The 17,403-nt window shown below is 39.9% G+C and overlaps 2 protein-coding genes across 2 annotated transcripts; both read right to left on the bottom strand.

Moving 5' to 3' along the window:
* Positions 1 to 3,632: 3,632 nt before the first annotated feature.
* On the bottom strand, positions 3,633 to 7,674 carry LOC139450582 (uncharacterized). The gene is made up of 5 exons (XM_071232339.1): positions 7,595 to 7,674; positions 7,049 to 7,179; positions 6,508 to 6,627; positions 6,216 to 6,362; positions 3,633 to 4,173 (listed from the first exon to the last, which is right to left on the bottom strand). Exons 1-5 carry the CDS (start codon positions 7,607 to 7,609, stop codon positions 4,005 to 4,007), a joined length of 582 nt encoding a protein of 193 aa, XP_071088440.1. The 5' UTR covers positions 7,610 to 7,674; the 3' UTR covers positions 3,633 to 4,004.
* A 5,664-nt stretch (positions 7,675 to 13,338) lies between these two features.
* On the bottom strand, positions 13,339 to 17,277 carry LOC139450596 (uncharacterized). Its single transcript, XM_071232363.1, has 5 exons — positions 17,196 to 17,277; positions 16,645 to 16,775; positions 15,913 to 16,032; positions 15,621 to 15,767; positions 13,339 to 13,576 (listed from the first exon to the last, which is right to left on the bottom strand). Exons 1-5 carry the CDS (start codon positions 17,208 to 17,210, stop codon positions 13,408 to 13,410), a joined length of 582 nt encoding a protein of 193 aa, XP_071088464.1. The 5' UTR covers positions 17,211 to 17,277; the 3' UTR covers positions 13,339 to 13,407.
* Between the last annotated feature and the right edge of the window lie 126 nt (positions 17,278 to 17,403).

Raw genomic sequence — 17,403 nt, 5'->3', positions numbered from 1 at the left:
TTATTTACAGACCACCGACATATAGCTGGAATATTGCTGAGTGCGGCGTAAAACAACAAACCAACCAACCAACAAAAGTATCTCGTGACCAAACATTAGAACTACATTCATATGTTTGTATTCATCCAACACATCCTCTGTGCTTCTCTATAACAATATCTGTATACAGAATTACTCTCTATCATACTCGTATATTTCAAATGCGATTTAGACATATTATAACGAGATGCCAAACTGTACAACCAATACCTTAACTTCCTATACACATAGCACCAGACCCGTGAAGTGTCGGGGTAGAATAGGTCTTCAGCAACCCGTGCTTGCCGAAAAAGGCGACTTTGCTTGTTGAAAGAGGCGACTAACGGGATGAGGTGGTTAGGCTCGCTGACTTGGTTGATGCATGTCATTGTATCCCAATTGTGTGGATTGGTGCTCATGGTGTCAATCACTGGTTCAGACTCGATTATTCACAGACACCAATCATATAGCTGAAATATTGCTGAGTGCGGCGTTAAACAACAAACAACAAAACATATAACCACAAGGGTTGAAAATGCACCTATATGTACTGAACATTGTCAAAGTGTCATTTTGTGTTTATCAGCAGTTTCTATGTTAACAGATAAAAGGAACAATCTTTTTATGCCCAGGCGAAACTTAATATTACATGTTCTTAACAAATTAACTTTTAAGACATATTTGTAAACATATATACATAATGTGAATAAGGAGATTCGCGTGGCCCTGTCGTCTTAGTCTAATTTGCATCTCTAGGCGAGTTCCTAAGTTCGACTTTTCGTTTCGCTCTGATTATGATCCTTGGTTTGTCATAACAATACCCGTCGTCGTAGATTTCTCTAAACCGGTAAACGCCTAAGCTACGCCGTGATACCACAGGAATACTCTTCAATGAAGCTTTCATCATAAGGTCCCCCTGTTTTGTGGTTCACAATGCCGTAAAGTTGACTTTGAGGATGGGGCAGCCAGGCTTTGTGATTCGGCATGTGCCGTGTCATAATGGGAAAAAAATGCTGTTTTGAAAGGTGTCTGCATGTTTGAGACACTTTCATATCATGTGTTCTGATAAAGAACATGTCCTCACCTACAGCTGGCACACCCACTCAAGGCTTACCAGGCTTACCAGGCTTACCATAAACAGTTCTCCTTTGTTCACGAGTGGACGGAAAGCAGAGTCACTGTGTTCTATTTCTGTAAACTTTACATTCAGTACTGATGTAGACCATAGACCCACCGTATATTATAGGGCACCACAGCTCGGTACATTAAAAACTATGGTTTAACAGCTCTTGTATTATTACTTAACATATCTCAGATCTTCTTACACTCATGCACGGTAGATAAAATTAGGTAAATATCACAAGACTGTTACATTACATTGAGTGTATTCAACTTTCTATGAAAGGTATATTTGGCGAAGATTTAGTGTTTTAAAGTTGTTTGCTGTACCGTAAAACCTCATCCATCGAGACTGTACCTTTCTCAGTGGATGTTTCAATGATTGAAAAAGGATTTATGGCTGAAAGTGATGTATTTTCAATTACACTTGAAATGGTCCGACCTATGTGAATAACCCCTCAATTTTATTGTATGCCTATTATCCGCCTAACACTAAGAACGCATTTACCTTACCTGAACACTGACAGCATACAGAAAGACATGGGAATTGACATTCAACTCTACGCAGAAAGTTTCTCCCAAGACGGACCAGCTAGATGTATACACCTTCACAGTTTGAGTCTGTATTTGTTTATGGATATTGTAATAAAACATAATGACATAAACTGGGATGTAAATCAATGTGTACGCTCATGCAGACAATGTAATAACACATCTAATTTGTTTAACTCTGAATCATTTACTTTAGACTCTTCATCCGGATTTAGCAAGACATCTGCGTGCATGATTTCGAGAAACGCTCGACGTCCCAAATGGGGATTTGTGAAACACAGTTGGTCACCATCTTGCGAATGAACCTGTGCACTTCGCCACAGACACTGACTCTGAAATATTCAGCGAGATAAACACGAGCTGCACGGCTGGACAGAGCCCACTTGCCGGGTTACTATAGCAGTTGACATAGACACAAAGAAGCATTATAATGAAGCTACAGTGAGTTCATTTGGCCAGCGAGCCAATCAGAGCCTTACAGAGACACGTGATCGCCAGGCAAATTAGGAAGTTTTAACTTACCGGAATTAAACAAAGAGCGTTGATTTGTTGCAAACATAGTTGATTTAGACTCACGTAAGAAAAATGTCCAACAATGTTTCTCTAGCTAGGCAGCTTCTTGATCAAGTCTAACCTTCTCGGTGGGGTCTAAATACATAAAAACGTTTCTATAAATCATTTCCAATTTATCACTTTTTCCCCAACCACTGACTACTCATTACCTACTTTTCCAAATCTAATTATTTGTAATATACTTGTTATATTCTCTATCCCACGGGATGCCCGAGTTTGAATCGTGATGAATCCGGTCTTCTTGCTATTGACAACAGCGGCATTTAATAAACATGGATAAACATTGAATTTTCTTATTTCGAGAAACGAAAATAATGCTACTCGGAGTGCTTTTTTCCATTTCACATTCATCATTTACAACAACAAATATTTGTCATAGTAAACATAAGATACTGTATATATTGTATATATGATAATACACTTGACACATCTGTATCTGTGAATGCCCCAAAGTGCAATGTGTCCTTGGAAATGGTGGTGCTACGATCGAGCCCACGAATTCAAGCCTAGTTCGGCAAGGATGGAAACTGGACTTTTAAAGTCAGTCAACTCCTTGCCTCGGGAAGATGAAGACTGTATGGCATGAGGGATGACTTATGTTGAGGACATATCCAAATTGACGCATCAGTGACAAAAAATGATGTCCGATGTAATTTACTAATTCTAACTTGTACTGTATGTTCAAATGTTTCTGGGGGCACCGTGGCCCAGTCGTCGAAGGCGCCGTGATTCGCTGTGCAGAGTTGCCTTGCTTGAACACGCAAGAAACCTCTGATTGTGGGTTCGATTCTCGGTTCGCCCCGATTATGTTTTTAGGTTTGTCAGCACCAAACCCGTGCTCGTAGGTGTCACCGAAGTGGTAAACGTCTGAGACCTGCATCACTTGGGGCTTTCCTCCCCCATTAAGCTGACACACCGCGATTTAACTGGAATACTGTTAAAAACGGCATTGAACCCAACTCACTCATTCAAGTGTTTCTTTTCAGTGAACAATTGACTTGCCTTTGCGTGTGTTTGTGATAGTGTCAGCGGTGAGACAGGATGCGATATCCTTTTCATAAACACATGCTAACGACACTATTCGATCGTGATTCATAAACAAAAGAACTCCTATATAATACACCTGGCTTCCTTGAACAACCCGTGAATATACACAGACAAAACATATATATTCAAGTGAGACAGGTATATTATATAGTCGTCTGCAAACTTGTATTTTAAACGAAGAAAACACAAACAAGAATAATCTTTTTCTCTTTTATGACACACCAAACTGAACTGACTACATTTTACAAAATAATAATATGATTGTAACATCAAATCAACACTTGTAACAATATCAATGAAAACAACAAATATAAACGGTTTTTTCTGTCTTTCATTCTGTTATTGGCCAAATTTGATGTGTGTGATTTTTTTATGGCCGACATTCCAACATCGAAGGAAAGAAAAATATTAGATTTCCAAAACTTCTCAACATTTTGGAATGGCGTAATTTGTAAACCATGTAAAAATGCCTGCTGAAAATGATATGCTGTGGAACAGATGCATCAAGATGCATATATAGGAAATGTGCTTTTCTATAGTCAGATATATACACCAATAAGTTGATCATGACATATTTTCACACTCAGAGATAATGTTTTATAATCAGACAATAGTTCAGTAACATTAAGTCAGCTTGCTGTTACGGAGAAATGCCATTGAACCAATAACTCTTGAGGCCGAGGTCAACCATTGAGTTAATAGTTTCTGCACGCACAGTCTTGTGGGAGCCACAGGAACCGAAAGTTCAAACCGCTCTGGAAACCGCCGATCCTTCTTGTACAGTAAGATAGGAACCAGACCTTGGTGTAGTGAGTTCTCTGGCAGTAGCTCCGGGAACACATACACGGCTGCTTGCATGTTTTGCTGTGGAGAGAAAAGCATCAGCTTAAATCAAACTTACAGATAATTGCCTGGAAACACGAATGTATTTTCTTTGAAAGGAGGAGCCGCACAATTTAACATTTTTCACTCTTTCTTCAGGACATCCAGCATGTCCAGCGGACGATTTATATTTCAGCAATACGTCATGTCAAATTATATTTTCTCTAGAGCAAACTCTCTTTTCAAACAAATCACCTTACCCATCTGCAAATATTTGAGCTACAGTTACTGGACTTAAATATTCGTTGCTTTGCAAAACGGGTGACGAAACACGAGGCGCGAGGACATCCCAGCTGAATCACGTGTGCTCTGTACGGAACGTGCGAGTCACGTGACAGCCATCTTATGTCGTCTGCTTGTCTCAGTTATTGCACAGTCAGCCGAGGGATTTATAGTTTTTTTTGCATATCACCTGAATTGTGCAGTGGGCAGCGAGAAAATATTGTAAAAGTATCAAAACACACTGGAAACCCCTAAGTGTTGGCAATAATAATATTCGGCATACCTAGGACAACCATCAACAGTATTACTAGAAATTATGGCCGGTTCGATAGAAAATTTGGAACGAATTTGGCGGAGGAAATCTTTTAGCATTAGCGATGAGACGGAATGTCACAGGTAGTGAAAGGAAACAGAAAAACAACTTTGCAAGGAATGACTAATATAATTAATGAGGGAAATGAAGTACATTTTTGTCAAAAGACTGTCCAGAGAGGTGAGGTGAAATTGGGTTTAACGTCGCGTCCAAGATATATAGCGAGTTGAGTGAGTATGGTTTTACGCCGCTATTAGCAATATTCCAGCAATATCACGGCGGGGGACACCAGAAATGGGCTTCACACATTGTACCCATGTCGGGAATCGAACCCGGGTCTTCGGCGTGACGAGCGAAGGCTTTAACCACTAGGCTACCCGACTGCCCCTTCTTATATAGCGACGTGCATGTACGTGTGTGTGTTTGTGTGGCTGCTTGTACTAGTCCGGACTGATGCCGATTTATAGTGCTAGCTCACTGAGATACCATGCCGCAGTTTAACATGAATACCCCACTCAGACACAGTATACTGACTCCGAGCTGACCAGTCCTTGTTTTAGCCCCTTAATGCCGAGCGCCAGACAGGGTAACAACAAGTACCATCTTTTAACGTCTTTTGGTATGACGCGGTCGGGGATCAAACCCCGGACCTTCCGCTCTCCGGGCGGACGCTCTACCACTAGACCACGGAGGCGGTCACTGTCCAGAGAGAAACTGTTAGGTAAGAGCTATCGCAGATGACGAAGAAGATGGTGGTGCCAGGTTGTGGTTGGTTCCAACGACCGAGTTTTCATTTGGAGGAAGGACAATGAAATCAACAGTCACCATCTCGTGTGCCCGAAAAGGAAGGTTATCTGTTATGCTGTGCTGTGTGGGTGAGTTTGTTATGAAGGTGTCGAAACACTGAGGCAATATAATCTCCTCTGAAATGTATTGACATTCTTGAAAATAATCTCTGGCCTGTTTTAACCAACAAAGCGTACACATTCAAGGATGACAATGCTCCCGTTCAGCGGGCACGCGCTGTGAAAACAATAATTTCAATGTGACGGAATGGCCGGCACAGTCTCCGGATCTCAATATCATTGAGAACATTTAGTTAAAAATCAAAAGACCGCCGTCATGTAGCTGGCATATTGCTGAGTGCGGCGTTAAACAACAAATAATCAAACACAAATCGAAAGATGTCTTTAAACACGGGCTTAAACTATCGGTAACCGCGCTGAATTTTTCACGGCTATCAATGACATTTGGATCAATATTGGTCTGGAGTATACTAGTATTCGCTATTTGTATTCCGCAATTCCAGCTAGGATTCTTATGAAGTCATTCGTATCAAGAGCAATCTGACCAAGTTAGGCCATTAAAAATTTCTTTCAAAATTTGATTCTTCAAAGAAGCGATATTTTGCAAACAAACAGCCGCCATATTGGAAGTAACAAATATTTATGTCAGCTGGCTGTAGTTTGACGATCCCGTGTAAACTCACCCGCAGGAGACGTATCTGACTTGCTGCTCGCTGGGTTTGATGACGTAGCAGCTGCCGTAGAAGCGGCCGAGGAAATTAACCTTTGGGGGACATGGCTCACATGCACTGGCGGCGAGACTGACCTCAAACAGCGGCTTGGAATTCGACCTGCAGGAATCGAGAAAAGGGACTCGAACCAAACAATAAATCATGAACAATTAATGATAGGTAATGATTCATTCGTCAGGGTCATAAATGTAATTCATTCATGATAATTATATTTATTCTTCATTTATATGTATTATTTGTATACCTTGATATGATGTCGGGATTGTCTTCAGGGACTGTCCTGGGCTCCGCGCATTTGCTGTTCTCAAGACCACTGAGAAACATCTGGCTCTGTCGATCTGTTGCAGACGCTGATATACGTCGTCTGGAAATACAGGATGACTTTATATAAATAAACTGTGGGGCAAAAGAAGTATACACGGATCTAAAAGTAATTACAAACGTTATCAAAACGTTACTCAGCTGAAAATAGTCCCTGACACATTGCAAACTTAAGTTCCCAAACACAACTATGACACACGTATCAAATACATCACCATCGAATACTAGTAACCATTTATTGGGTTTGTTTTATGGTCAGCCACCATCAAACAAAGGTGTATACTTTCATTTGTCAGGCAGTTTAGTAATTCATGTAGGTTTCATTTTCGATTTTGAATTTGTTTTATTCTTCAAAATATTGCAGTAACACTGTTAAAACAACTTATGTCAATCGATGTTAGATCGCAAAGTTAAGCGAACACCAGGTGTCATCATTGCTGTAGTTTTTCCAATCATGAACTCACCTGAGAGAAGCGTATGACCGTATGACAGCTAGGGTGGTGTTGGGCTCCAAAGTCAATGCATTGTCATCAGGAGCCGGGCATTGTCCAGCCACAGCACCGATCAGTACACATGCACTGAATAGGTAGACAATCTGAAAATAGGTAATGAAATCAAATCAAATTCGAATATGTACCGAAATCATTATTTACCGTATTAAGAAACTTATTGAAATATTAGACATGCATTAGACGCGTTCAGGTTTAAATTAATGTAATTTTATCACACATTTCTGGAATATTAACTGATTTAACGTTTTCTCAAGGTCTAAAAAAAGTAAAAATACCAATTTAGGATATTTGCAACCTTTTACATTTGCCAAATTCCTACTTTAATCAATCATATGTGTCACAACAATTTCATCTAAACGTGCCAAGTCAATGCGACATGACAATTGTACAATGTTGACTAAATTCTTGAAAAATATTTCTTTCGAAGCGAATTTTTACAATGCTATGATGCTATAATACAACTCAATGCAAAATGAAAACCAAACAAATTTGACTTACCATTTTGAGATTCATCTTGATGATCCTGGCTGGTTGGTGGATGTAGACGCGTCAGCTTACGGTTGAGTTGTCTTGCAGTCTTGGAGACGTTTGCTGCTTCGTCCTCCCTACATCTTATATAGTCTATGGAACCACCCAAGAGAAGGATTCCACCAATGGCTGGGAAACTTCCTGGTTGTGACATCCGGGTAGCATTTGACTTCTGGTTGTGACATCCGGGTAGCACTCGACTTTATTGATGGTGCGCGCCCTAGGAGTTATTTTTAGTCTGTCACGTCAACGCTCATTGAATAGGTTCGTCATGCGCGCAGTTGCATCCCAAAGCCCAACAAGACATAATGATCAAGCGAAAACGTCTCTAGTTCTATTTTTAGATTATGAAGGACTACGATTTGATATATTAATAACATGGTGACCTTTTGTGAAATAATGTATTCTGCTTATACACCCGTATAAAAACATAATAATAAGATCCGACCTGCCTAGTTCTATTTTTAGATTCGCTGTATTCGTGCACGACTTGATAGATTTAGAACAGGGCTGACTTGATGTGACATAAGGAATTCGTAGTTTGTTAACAAGTTGAATATATTTTACTCAATAATAATATTTTAAATTACCCATGTATAAGACTTCATCGCTGTTAAAGGTCTACTTTTGTTTTCCTATAGGTTTCCTTGTATCTGTTTTAGTATAAAGAGCAAACGTTATTGGTACATGCCTTCATTTTTCTCATATGAAAATGTCCTCCAAAACATACGAAACTGATCAATTATTTATTTATGCCCGTACTTAGGGGGCCACGGGCCTGTAGCACAATGTATTCACGAAGTGGAGTAATAGACTTTCATTACTAAATTGATATGAGACATGACTTTTCAAGGTAATGGTATGATATTAATGTTTTAATATAAGGAAAATCTGCTGTGTCCTGCAGGTGTAGTTTCTAGTATTGCGGGACGGTATTCCATTCTAGACAAATTTTCTTGACATTCAAGTCTCACCACAACCCTTCGCGTATGTATGAGCCTGGAATTTATTTTGACACGAATAACTAAATATATTCAAGAAGAATTTGATAAACATGTTTTACTTTTCTTAACCGTGACATTCATTTTTTAGGTGTTTCAAGACATTTTATGTGATTGAAAATCGCTGATTAAAGAGAACACAATGAATTGTTGAATAAAACGGTACCTTATATTTTGGTTCCTGCACACGTATTTGCGTATTTAAAGGGTAGTAAAATAGTCCGCCGTATATAGTCATTTCCAGCACATACATTGTTATTGCTGAAATGTGTGAAATTGAGACATTGTCGCTGTGTAATCACGGTATTAAGAACTCATATTTCGATGTATATGGTTTGTATTTAAGTCAGCAGACAAAGTACGTTTTGAATTATTTGCTCAGATTGCCTGTTAACCTTTTTCGTTTAACTGTTTTCAACCAATCACATTTTAGCACGCATGCCCATGTCATATTTTGTAATATGTTCTTACATACGTGTTACCACTGACACGCTAAGAGATGAGTACTGTACATTTTATCCTTATTCATAGTATATTCTTATTCATGGTATATCAGACCCGTGAAGATCCGGGGTAGAATAGATCTTCAGCAATCCATGCTTGCCGTAAAAGGCAACTATGTTTGTCGTAAGAGGCGACTAGCGGAATTGGGTGGTCAGGGTTGCTGACTTGGTTGACGCAATATGGATACGACGACATGCATCAACCAAGTCAGCGATGTCATCGATCCCAATGGCGTGGATCGATTCTCATGGTGTCAATCACTGGATTGTCTGGTCCAGACTCGATTATTTACAGACCGCCGTCATATAGCTGGAATATTGCTGAGTGCGGCGTAAAACAACAAACCAACCAACCAACAAAAGTATCTCATGACCAAACATTAGAACTACATTCATATGTTTGTATTTATCCAACAAGTCCTCTGTGCTTCTCCATAACAATATCTGTATACAGAATTACTCTCTATCATACTCGTATATTTCAAATGCTATTTAGACATATTTTAACGAGATGTCAATCTGTACAACCAATACCTTAACTTCCTATACACATAGCGCCAGACCCGTGAAGTGTCGGGGTAGAATAGGTCTTCAGCAACCCGTGCTTGCCGAAAAAGGTGACTTTGCTTGCTGAAAGAGGCGACTAACGGGATGAGGTGGTTAGGCTCGCTGACTTGGTTGATGCATGTCATTGTATCACCAATTGCGTGGATTGATGCTCATGGTGTCAATCACTGGTTCAGACTCGATTATTGACAGACACCCATCATATAGCTGAAATATTGCTGAGTGCGGCGTTAAACAACAAACAACAAAACATATAACCCCAAGGGTTGAAAATGCACCTATATGTACTGAACATTGTCAAAGTGTCATTTTGTGTTTATTAGCAGTTTCTATGTTAACAGATAAAAGGAACAATCTTTTTATGCCCAGGCGAAACTTAATATTACATGTTCTTAACAAATTAACTTTTAAGACATATTTGTAAACATATATACACAATGTGAATAAGGAGATTCGCGTGGCCCTGTCGTCTTAGTCTAATTTGCATCTCTAGGCGAGTTCCTAAGTTCTACTTTTCGTTTCGCTCTGATTATGATCCTTGGTTTGTCATAACAATACCCATCGTCGTAGATTTCTCTAAACCGGTAAACGCCTAAGCTACGCCGTGATACCACAGGAATACTCTTCAATGAAGCTTTCATCATAAGGTCCCCCTGTTTTGTGGTTCACAATGCCGTAAAGTTGACTTTGAGGATAGGGCAGCCAGGCTTTGTGACTCGGTGCTGTGTGATAATGGGAGAAAATGCTGTTTTGAAAGGTGTCTGCATGTTTGAGACACTTTCATATCATGTGTTCTGATAAAGAACATGTCCTCACCTACAGCTGGCACACCCACTCAAGGCTTACCAGGCTTACCATAAACAGTTAACTTCTCTTTTGTTCACGAGTGGACAGAAAGCAGAATCACTGTGTTCTATTTCTGTAAACTTTACATTCAGTACTGATGTAGACCATAGACCCACCGTATATTATAGGGCACCACAGCTCGGTACATTAAAAACTATGGTTTAACAGCTCTTGTATTATTACTTAACATATCTCAGATTTTCTTACATTCATGCACGGTAGATAAAATTAGGTAAATATCACAAGACTGTTACATTACAATGAGTGTATTCAACTTTCTATGAAAGGTTTATTTGGCCAAGATATAGTGTTTTGAAGTTGTTTGCTGTACCGTAAAACCTCGTCCATCGAGACTGTACCTTTCTCAGTGGATGTTTCAATGATTGAAAAACGATTTATATCTGAAAGTGATGTCTTTTTATTTACACTTGAAATGGTCCGACCTATGTGCATAACCCTTCAATTTTATTGTATGCCTTTTATCCGCCTGACACTAAGAACGCACTTACCTCACCTGAACACTGACAGCATACAGAAAGACATGGGTATTGACATTCAACTTTACGCAGAAAGTCTCTCCCACGACGGACCAGCTAAATGTATACACCTTCACAGTTTGAGTCTGTATTTGTTTATGGATATTGTAATAAAACATAATGACATAAACTGGGATGTAAATCAATGTGTACGCTCATGCAGACAATGTAATAACACATCTAATTTGTTTAACTCTGAATCATTTACTTTTTGCTGACTCTTTATCCGGATTAAGCAAGACATCTGCGTGCATGATTTCGAGAAACGCTCGACGTCCCAAATGGGGATTTGTGAAATATCAGTTGGTCACCATCTTCCGAATGAACCTGTGCACTTCGCCACAGACACTGACTCGTCTCTGGAAATATTCAGCGAGATAAACACGAGCTGCACGGCTGGACAGAGCCCACTGGCCGGGTTACTATAACAGTTGACATAGACACAAAGAAGCATTATAATGAAGTTACAGTGAGTTCATTTGGCCAGCGAGCCAATCAGAGCCTTACAGAGACACGTGATCGCCAGGCAAATTAGGAAGTTTTAACTTACCGGAATTAAACAAAGAGCGTTGATTTGTTGCAAACATAGTTGATTTAGACACACGTAAGAAAAATGTCGAACAATTTTTCTCTAGCTAGGCAGCTACTTGATCAAGTCTAACCTTCTCGATGGGGTCTAAATACATAAAAACGTTTCTACAAATCATTTCCAATTTATCACTTTTTCCCCAACCACTGACTACTCATTACCTACTTTTCCAAATTTAATTATTTGTAATATACTTGTTATATTCTCTATCCCACGGGATGCCGAAGTTTGAATCGTGATGAATCCGGTCTTCCTGCATTGACAACAGCGGCATTTAATAAACATGGATAAACATTGAATTTTCTTATTTCGAGAAACGAAAATAATGCTACTCGGAGTGCTTTTTTTCCATTTCTCATTCATCATTTACAACAACAAATATTTGTCATAGTAAACATAAAATACTGTATATATTGTATATATGATAATACACTTGACACATCTGTATCTGTGAATTCCCCAAAGTGCAATGTGTCCTTGGAAATGGTGGTGCTACGATCGAGCCCACAAATTCAAGCCTAGTTCGGCAAGGGTGGAAACTGGACTTTTAAAGTCAGTCAACTCCATGCCTCGGGAAGATGAAGACTGTATGGCATGAGGGATGACTTATGTTGAGGACATATCCAAATTGACGCATCAGTGACAAAAAATGATGTCCGATGTAATTTACTATTCTAACTTGTACCGTATGTTCAAGTGTTTCTGGGGGCACGCGTGGCCCAGTCGTCTAAGGCGCCATGATTCGCTGTGCAGAGTTGCCTCGCTTGAAAACGCAAGAAACCTCTGATTGTGGGTTCGATTCTCGGTTCGCCCCGATTATGTTTTTAGGTATGTCAGCACCAAACCCGTGCTCGTGGGTTTCACCCAAGTGGTAAACGTCTGAGACCTGCATCACTTGGGGCTTTCCTCCCACATTAAGCTGACACACCGCAATGTAACTGGAATACTGTTAAAAACGGCATTGAACCCAACTCACTCATTCAAGTGTTTCTTTTCAGTGAACAATTGACTTGCCTTTGCGTGTGTTTGTGATAGTGTCAGCGGTGAGACAGGATGCGATCACCTTTTCATAAACACATGCTAACGACACTATTCGATCGTGATTCATAAACAAAAGAACTCCTGTATAATATACCTGGCTTCCTTGAACAACCCGTGAATATACACAGACAAAACATATATATTCAAGTGAGCCAGGTATATTATATAGTCGTCTGCAAACTTGTATTTTAAACGAAGAAAACACAAACAAGAATAATCTTTTTCTCTTTTATGACACACCAAACTGAACTGACTACATTTTACAAAATAATAATATGATTGTAACATCAAATCAACACTTGTAACAATATCAATGAAAACAACAAATTCTGTCTTTCATTCTGTTATTGGCCAAATTTGATGTGTGTGATTTTTTTATGGCCGACATTCCAACATCGAAGGAAAGAAAAATATTAGATTTCCAAAACTTCTCAACATTTTGGAATGGCGTAATTTGTAAACCATGTAAAAATGCCTGCTGAAAATGATATGCTGTGGAACAGATGCATCAAGATGCATATATAGGAAAAGTGCTTTTCTATAGTCAGATATATACACCAATAAGTTGATCATGACATATTTTCACACACACGGAAAATGTTTTATAAACAAATAGGAGTTCTGTAACATTAAGTCAGCTTGCTGTTACGGAGAAATGCCATTGAACCAATAACTCTTGAGGCCGAGGTCAACCATTGAGTTAATAGTTTCTGCACGCACAGTCTTGTGGGAGCCACAGGAAACGGAAGTTCAAACCGCTCTGGAAACCGCCGATCCTTCTTGTACAGTAAGATAGGAACCAGACCTTGGTGTAGTGAGTTCTCTGGCAGTAGCTCCGGGAACACATGCACGGCTGCTTGCATGTTTTGCTGTGGAGAGAAAAGCATCAGTTTAAATCAAACTTACAGATAATTGCCTGGAAACACGCATGTATTTTCTTTGAAAGGAGGAGCCGCACAATTTAACTTTTTTCACTCTTTCTTCAGGACATCCAGCATGTCCAGCGGACGATTCATATTTCAGTAATACGTCATGTCAACTTATATTTTCCCTAGAGCAAACTCTATTTTCAAACAAATCACTTTACCCATCTGTAAATATTTGAGCTATAGTTACTGGACTTAGATATTCGTCGCTTTGCAAAACATGTGACGAAACACGAAGCGCGAGGACATCCCAGCTGAATCACGTGTGCTCTGTACGGAACGTGCGAGTCACGTGACAGCCATCTTATGTCGTCTGCTTGTCTCAGTTATTGCACCGTCAGCCGCGGGATTTATAGGTTCCATATCACTTGAATTGTGCAGTGGGCCGCGAGAAAATATTGTAAAAGTATCAAAACACACTGGAAACCCCTAAGTGTTGGCAATAATAATATTCGGCATACCTAGGACAACCATCAACAGTATTACTAGAAATTATGGCCGGTTCGGTAGAAAATTTGGAACGAATTTGGCGGAGGAAATCTTTTAGCATTAGAGATGAGACGGAATGTCACAGGTAGTGAAAGGAAACAGAAAAACAACTTTGCAAGGAATGACTAATATAATTAATGAGGGAAATGAAGTACATTTTTGTCAAAAGACTGTCCAGAGAGGTGAGGTGAAATTGGGTTTAACGTCGCGTCCAAGATATATAGCGAGTGGAGTGAGTATGCTTTTACGCCGCTATTAGCAATATTCCAGCAATATCACGGCGGGAGACACCAGAAATGGGCCTCACACATTGTACCCATGTCGGGAATCGAACCCGGGTCTTCGGCGTGACGAGCGAAGGCTTTAACCACTAGGCTACCCGACCGCCCCTTCTTATATAGCGACGTGCATGTACGTGTGTGTGTTTGTGTGGCTGCTTGTACTAGTCCAGACTGATGCCGATTTATAGTGCTAGCTCACTGAGATACCATGCCGCAGTTTAACATGAATACCCCACTCAGACACAGTATACTGACTCCGAGCTGACCAGTCCTTGTTTTAGCCCCTTAATGCCGAGCGCCAGACAGGGTAACAACAAGTACCATCTTTTAACGTCTTTTGGTATGACGCGGTCGGGGATCGAACCCCTAACCTTCCGCTCTCCGGGCGGACGCTCTACCACTAGACCACGGAGGCGGTCACTGTCCAGAGAGAAACTGTTAGGTATGAGCTATCGCAGATGATGAAGAATATGGTGGTGCCAGGTTGTGGTTGGTTCCAACGACCGAGTTTTCATTTGGAGGAAGGACAATGAAACCAACAGTCACCATCTCGTGTGCCCGAAAAGGAAGTAGTATCTGTTATGCTGTGTGTGTGTGTGTGTGTGGGGGGGGGGGGGGGGGGGGGGGGGGGGAGTTTGTTATGAAGGTGTCGAAACACTGAGGCAATATAATATCCTCTGAAATGTATTGACATTCTTGAAAATAATCTCTGGCCTGTTTTAACCAACAAAGCGTACACATTCAAGGATGACAATGCTCCCGTTCAGCGGGCACGCGCTGTGAAAACAATAATGTCAATGTGACGGAATGGCCGGCACAGTCTCCGGATCTCAATATCATTAAGAACATTTAGTTTAAAATCAAAAGACCGCCGTCATGTAGCTGGCATATTGCTGAGTGCGGCGTTAAACAACAAATAATCAAACACAAATCGAAAGATGTCTTTAAACACGGGCTGAAACTATCGGTAACCGCGCTGAATTTTTCACGGCTATCAATGACATTTGGATCAATATTGGTCTGGAGTATACTAGTATTCGCTATTTGTATTCCACAATTCCAGCTAGGATTCTTATGAAGTCATTCGTATCAAGAGCAATCTTTCAAAAATTCGATTCTTCAAAGAAGCGACATTTTGCAAACAAACAGCCGCCATATTGGAAGTGACAAATATGTATGTCAGCTGGCTGTAGTTTAACGATCCAGTGTAAACTCACCCGCAGGAGACGTATCTGACTTGCTGCTCGCTGGGTTTGATGACGTAGCAGCTGCCGTAGAAGCGACCGAGGAAATTAACCTTTGGGGGACATGGCTCACATGCACTGGCGGCGAGACTGACCTCAAACAGCGGCTTGGAATTCGACCTGCAGGAATCGAGAAAAGGGACTAGAACCAAACAATAAATCATGAACAATTAATGATAGGTAATGATTCATTTGTCAGCATCATAAATGTAATTCATTCATGATAATTATATTTATTCTTCATTTATATGTATTATTTGTATACCTTGATATGATGTCGGGATTGTCTTCAGGGACTGTCCTGGGCTCCGCGCATTTGCTGTTCTCAAGACCACTGAGAAACATCTGGCTCTGTCGATCTGTTGCAGACGCTGATATACGTCGTCTGGAAATACAGGATGACTTTATATAAATAAACTGTGGGGCAAAAGAAGTATACACGGATCTAAAAGTAATTACAAACATTATCAAAACGTTACTCAGCTGAAAATAGTCCCTGACACATTGCAAACTTAAGTTTCAAAACACAACTATGACACACGTATCAAATACATCACCATCGAATACTAGTAACCATTTATTGGGTTTGTTTTATGGTCAGCCACCATCAAACAAAGGTGTATACTTTCATTTGTCAGGCAGTTTAGTAATTCATGTAGGTTTCATTTTCGATTTTGAATTTGTTTTATTCTTCAAAATATTGAAGTAACACTGTTAAAACAACTTATGTCAATCGATGTTAGATCGCAAAGTTAAGCGAACACCTGGTGTCATTGCTATAGTATTTCCAATCATGAACTCACCTTATGTGTATCACTTCAAAATGCCTTTCAAAGACTTCATTTTCTATGCTTTACTTTGTTAATTCTTCAAAGTATTAAAATAACACTGTTACAAGAACTTATGTCACTCGTGGATACGTTATGATGTAGGACGCGCAGAGTTAAGCGAAAACCTGGTGTCATCATTGCTGTAGTATTTCCAATCATGAACTCACCTGAGAGAGGCGTATGACCGTATGACAGCTAGGGTGGTGTTGGGCTCCAAATTCAATGCATTGTCATCAGGAGCCGGGCATTGTCCAGCCACAGCACTGATCAGTACACATGCACTGAATAGGTAGATAATCTGAAAATAGGTAATGAAATAAAATCAAATTCGAATATGTACCGAAACCATTATTTAACGTTTTAAGAAACTTATTGAAATATTAGACATGCATTAGACGCGTTCAGGTTTAAATTACTGTAATTTTATCACACATTTCTGGAATATTAACTGATTTAACGTTTTCTCAAGGTTGTGTCTAAAAAAAGTAAAAATACCAATTTAGGATATTTGCAACCTTTTACATTTGCCAAATTCCTACTTTAATCAATCATATGTGTCACAACTATTTCATCTAAACGTGTCAAGTCAATGCGACATGACAATTGTACAATGTTGACTAAATTCTTGAAAAATATTTCTTTCGAAGCGAATTTTTACAATGCTATGATGCTATAATACAACTCAATGCAAAATGAAAACCAAACAAATTTGACTTACCATTTTGAGATTCATCTTGATGATCCTGGCTGGTTGGTGGATGTAGACGCGTCAGCTTACGGTTGAGTTGTCTAGCAGTCTTGGAGACGTTTGCTGCTTCGTCCTCCCTGCATCTTATATAGTCTATGGAACCACCCAAGAGAAGGATTCCACCAATGGCTGGGAAACTTCCTGGTTGTGACATCCGGGTAGCATTTGACTTCTGGTT

The sequence above is a fragment of the Haliotis cracherodii genome, unplaced genomic scaffold (assembly GCF_022045235.1).
Source record: "Haliotis cracherodii isolate W230 unplaced genomic scaffold, xgHalCrac1.p SCAF_8, whole genome shotgun sequence".
NCBI classification, from domain to species: Eukaryota; Metazoa; Mollusca; class Gastropoda; order Lepetellida; family Haliotidae; genus Haliotis; species Haliotis cracherodii.
Note: the sequence above shows the minus strand (reverse complement) of the source record. Positions and strands in the feature narration are given on the sequence as shown.

Bases quoted from the DNA above. Each gene is read 5' to 3' on its own strand.
- LOC139450596 (XM_071232363.1), bottom strand. The intron at 16,033-16,644 runs GTGAGTTCATGA...CTGTATTTCCAG, and splicing joins CGGTCATACGCCTCTCTCAG to ACGACGTATATCAGCGTCTG. The intron at 15,768-15,912 runs GTATACAAATAA...CGATTCCTGCAG, and splicing joins AATCCCGACATCATATCAAG to GTCGAATTCCAAGCCGCTGT.
- LOC139450582 (XM_071232339.1), bottom strand. The intron at 6,363-6,507 runs GTATACAAATAA...CGATTCCTGCAG, and splicing joins AATCCCGACATCATATCAAG to GTCGAATTCCAAGCCGCTGT. The intron at 4,174-6,215 runs GTGAGTTTACAC...TTCTCTCCACAG, and splicing joins GTCAGATACGTCTCCTGCGG to CAAAACATGCAAGCAGCCGT.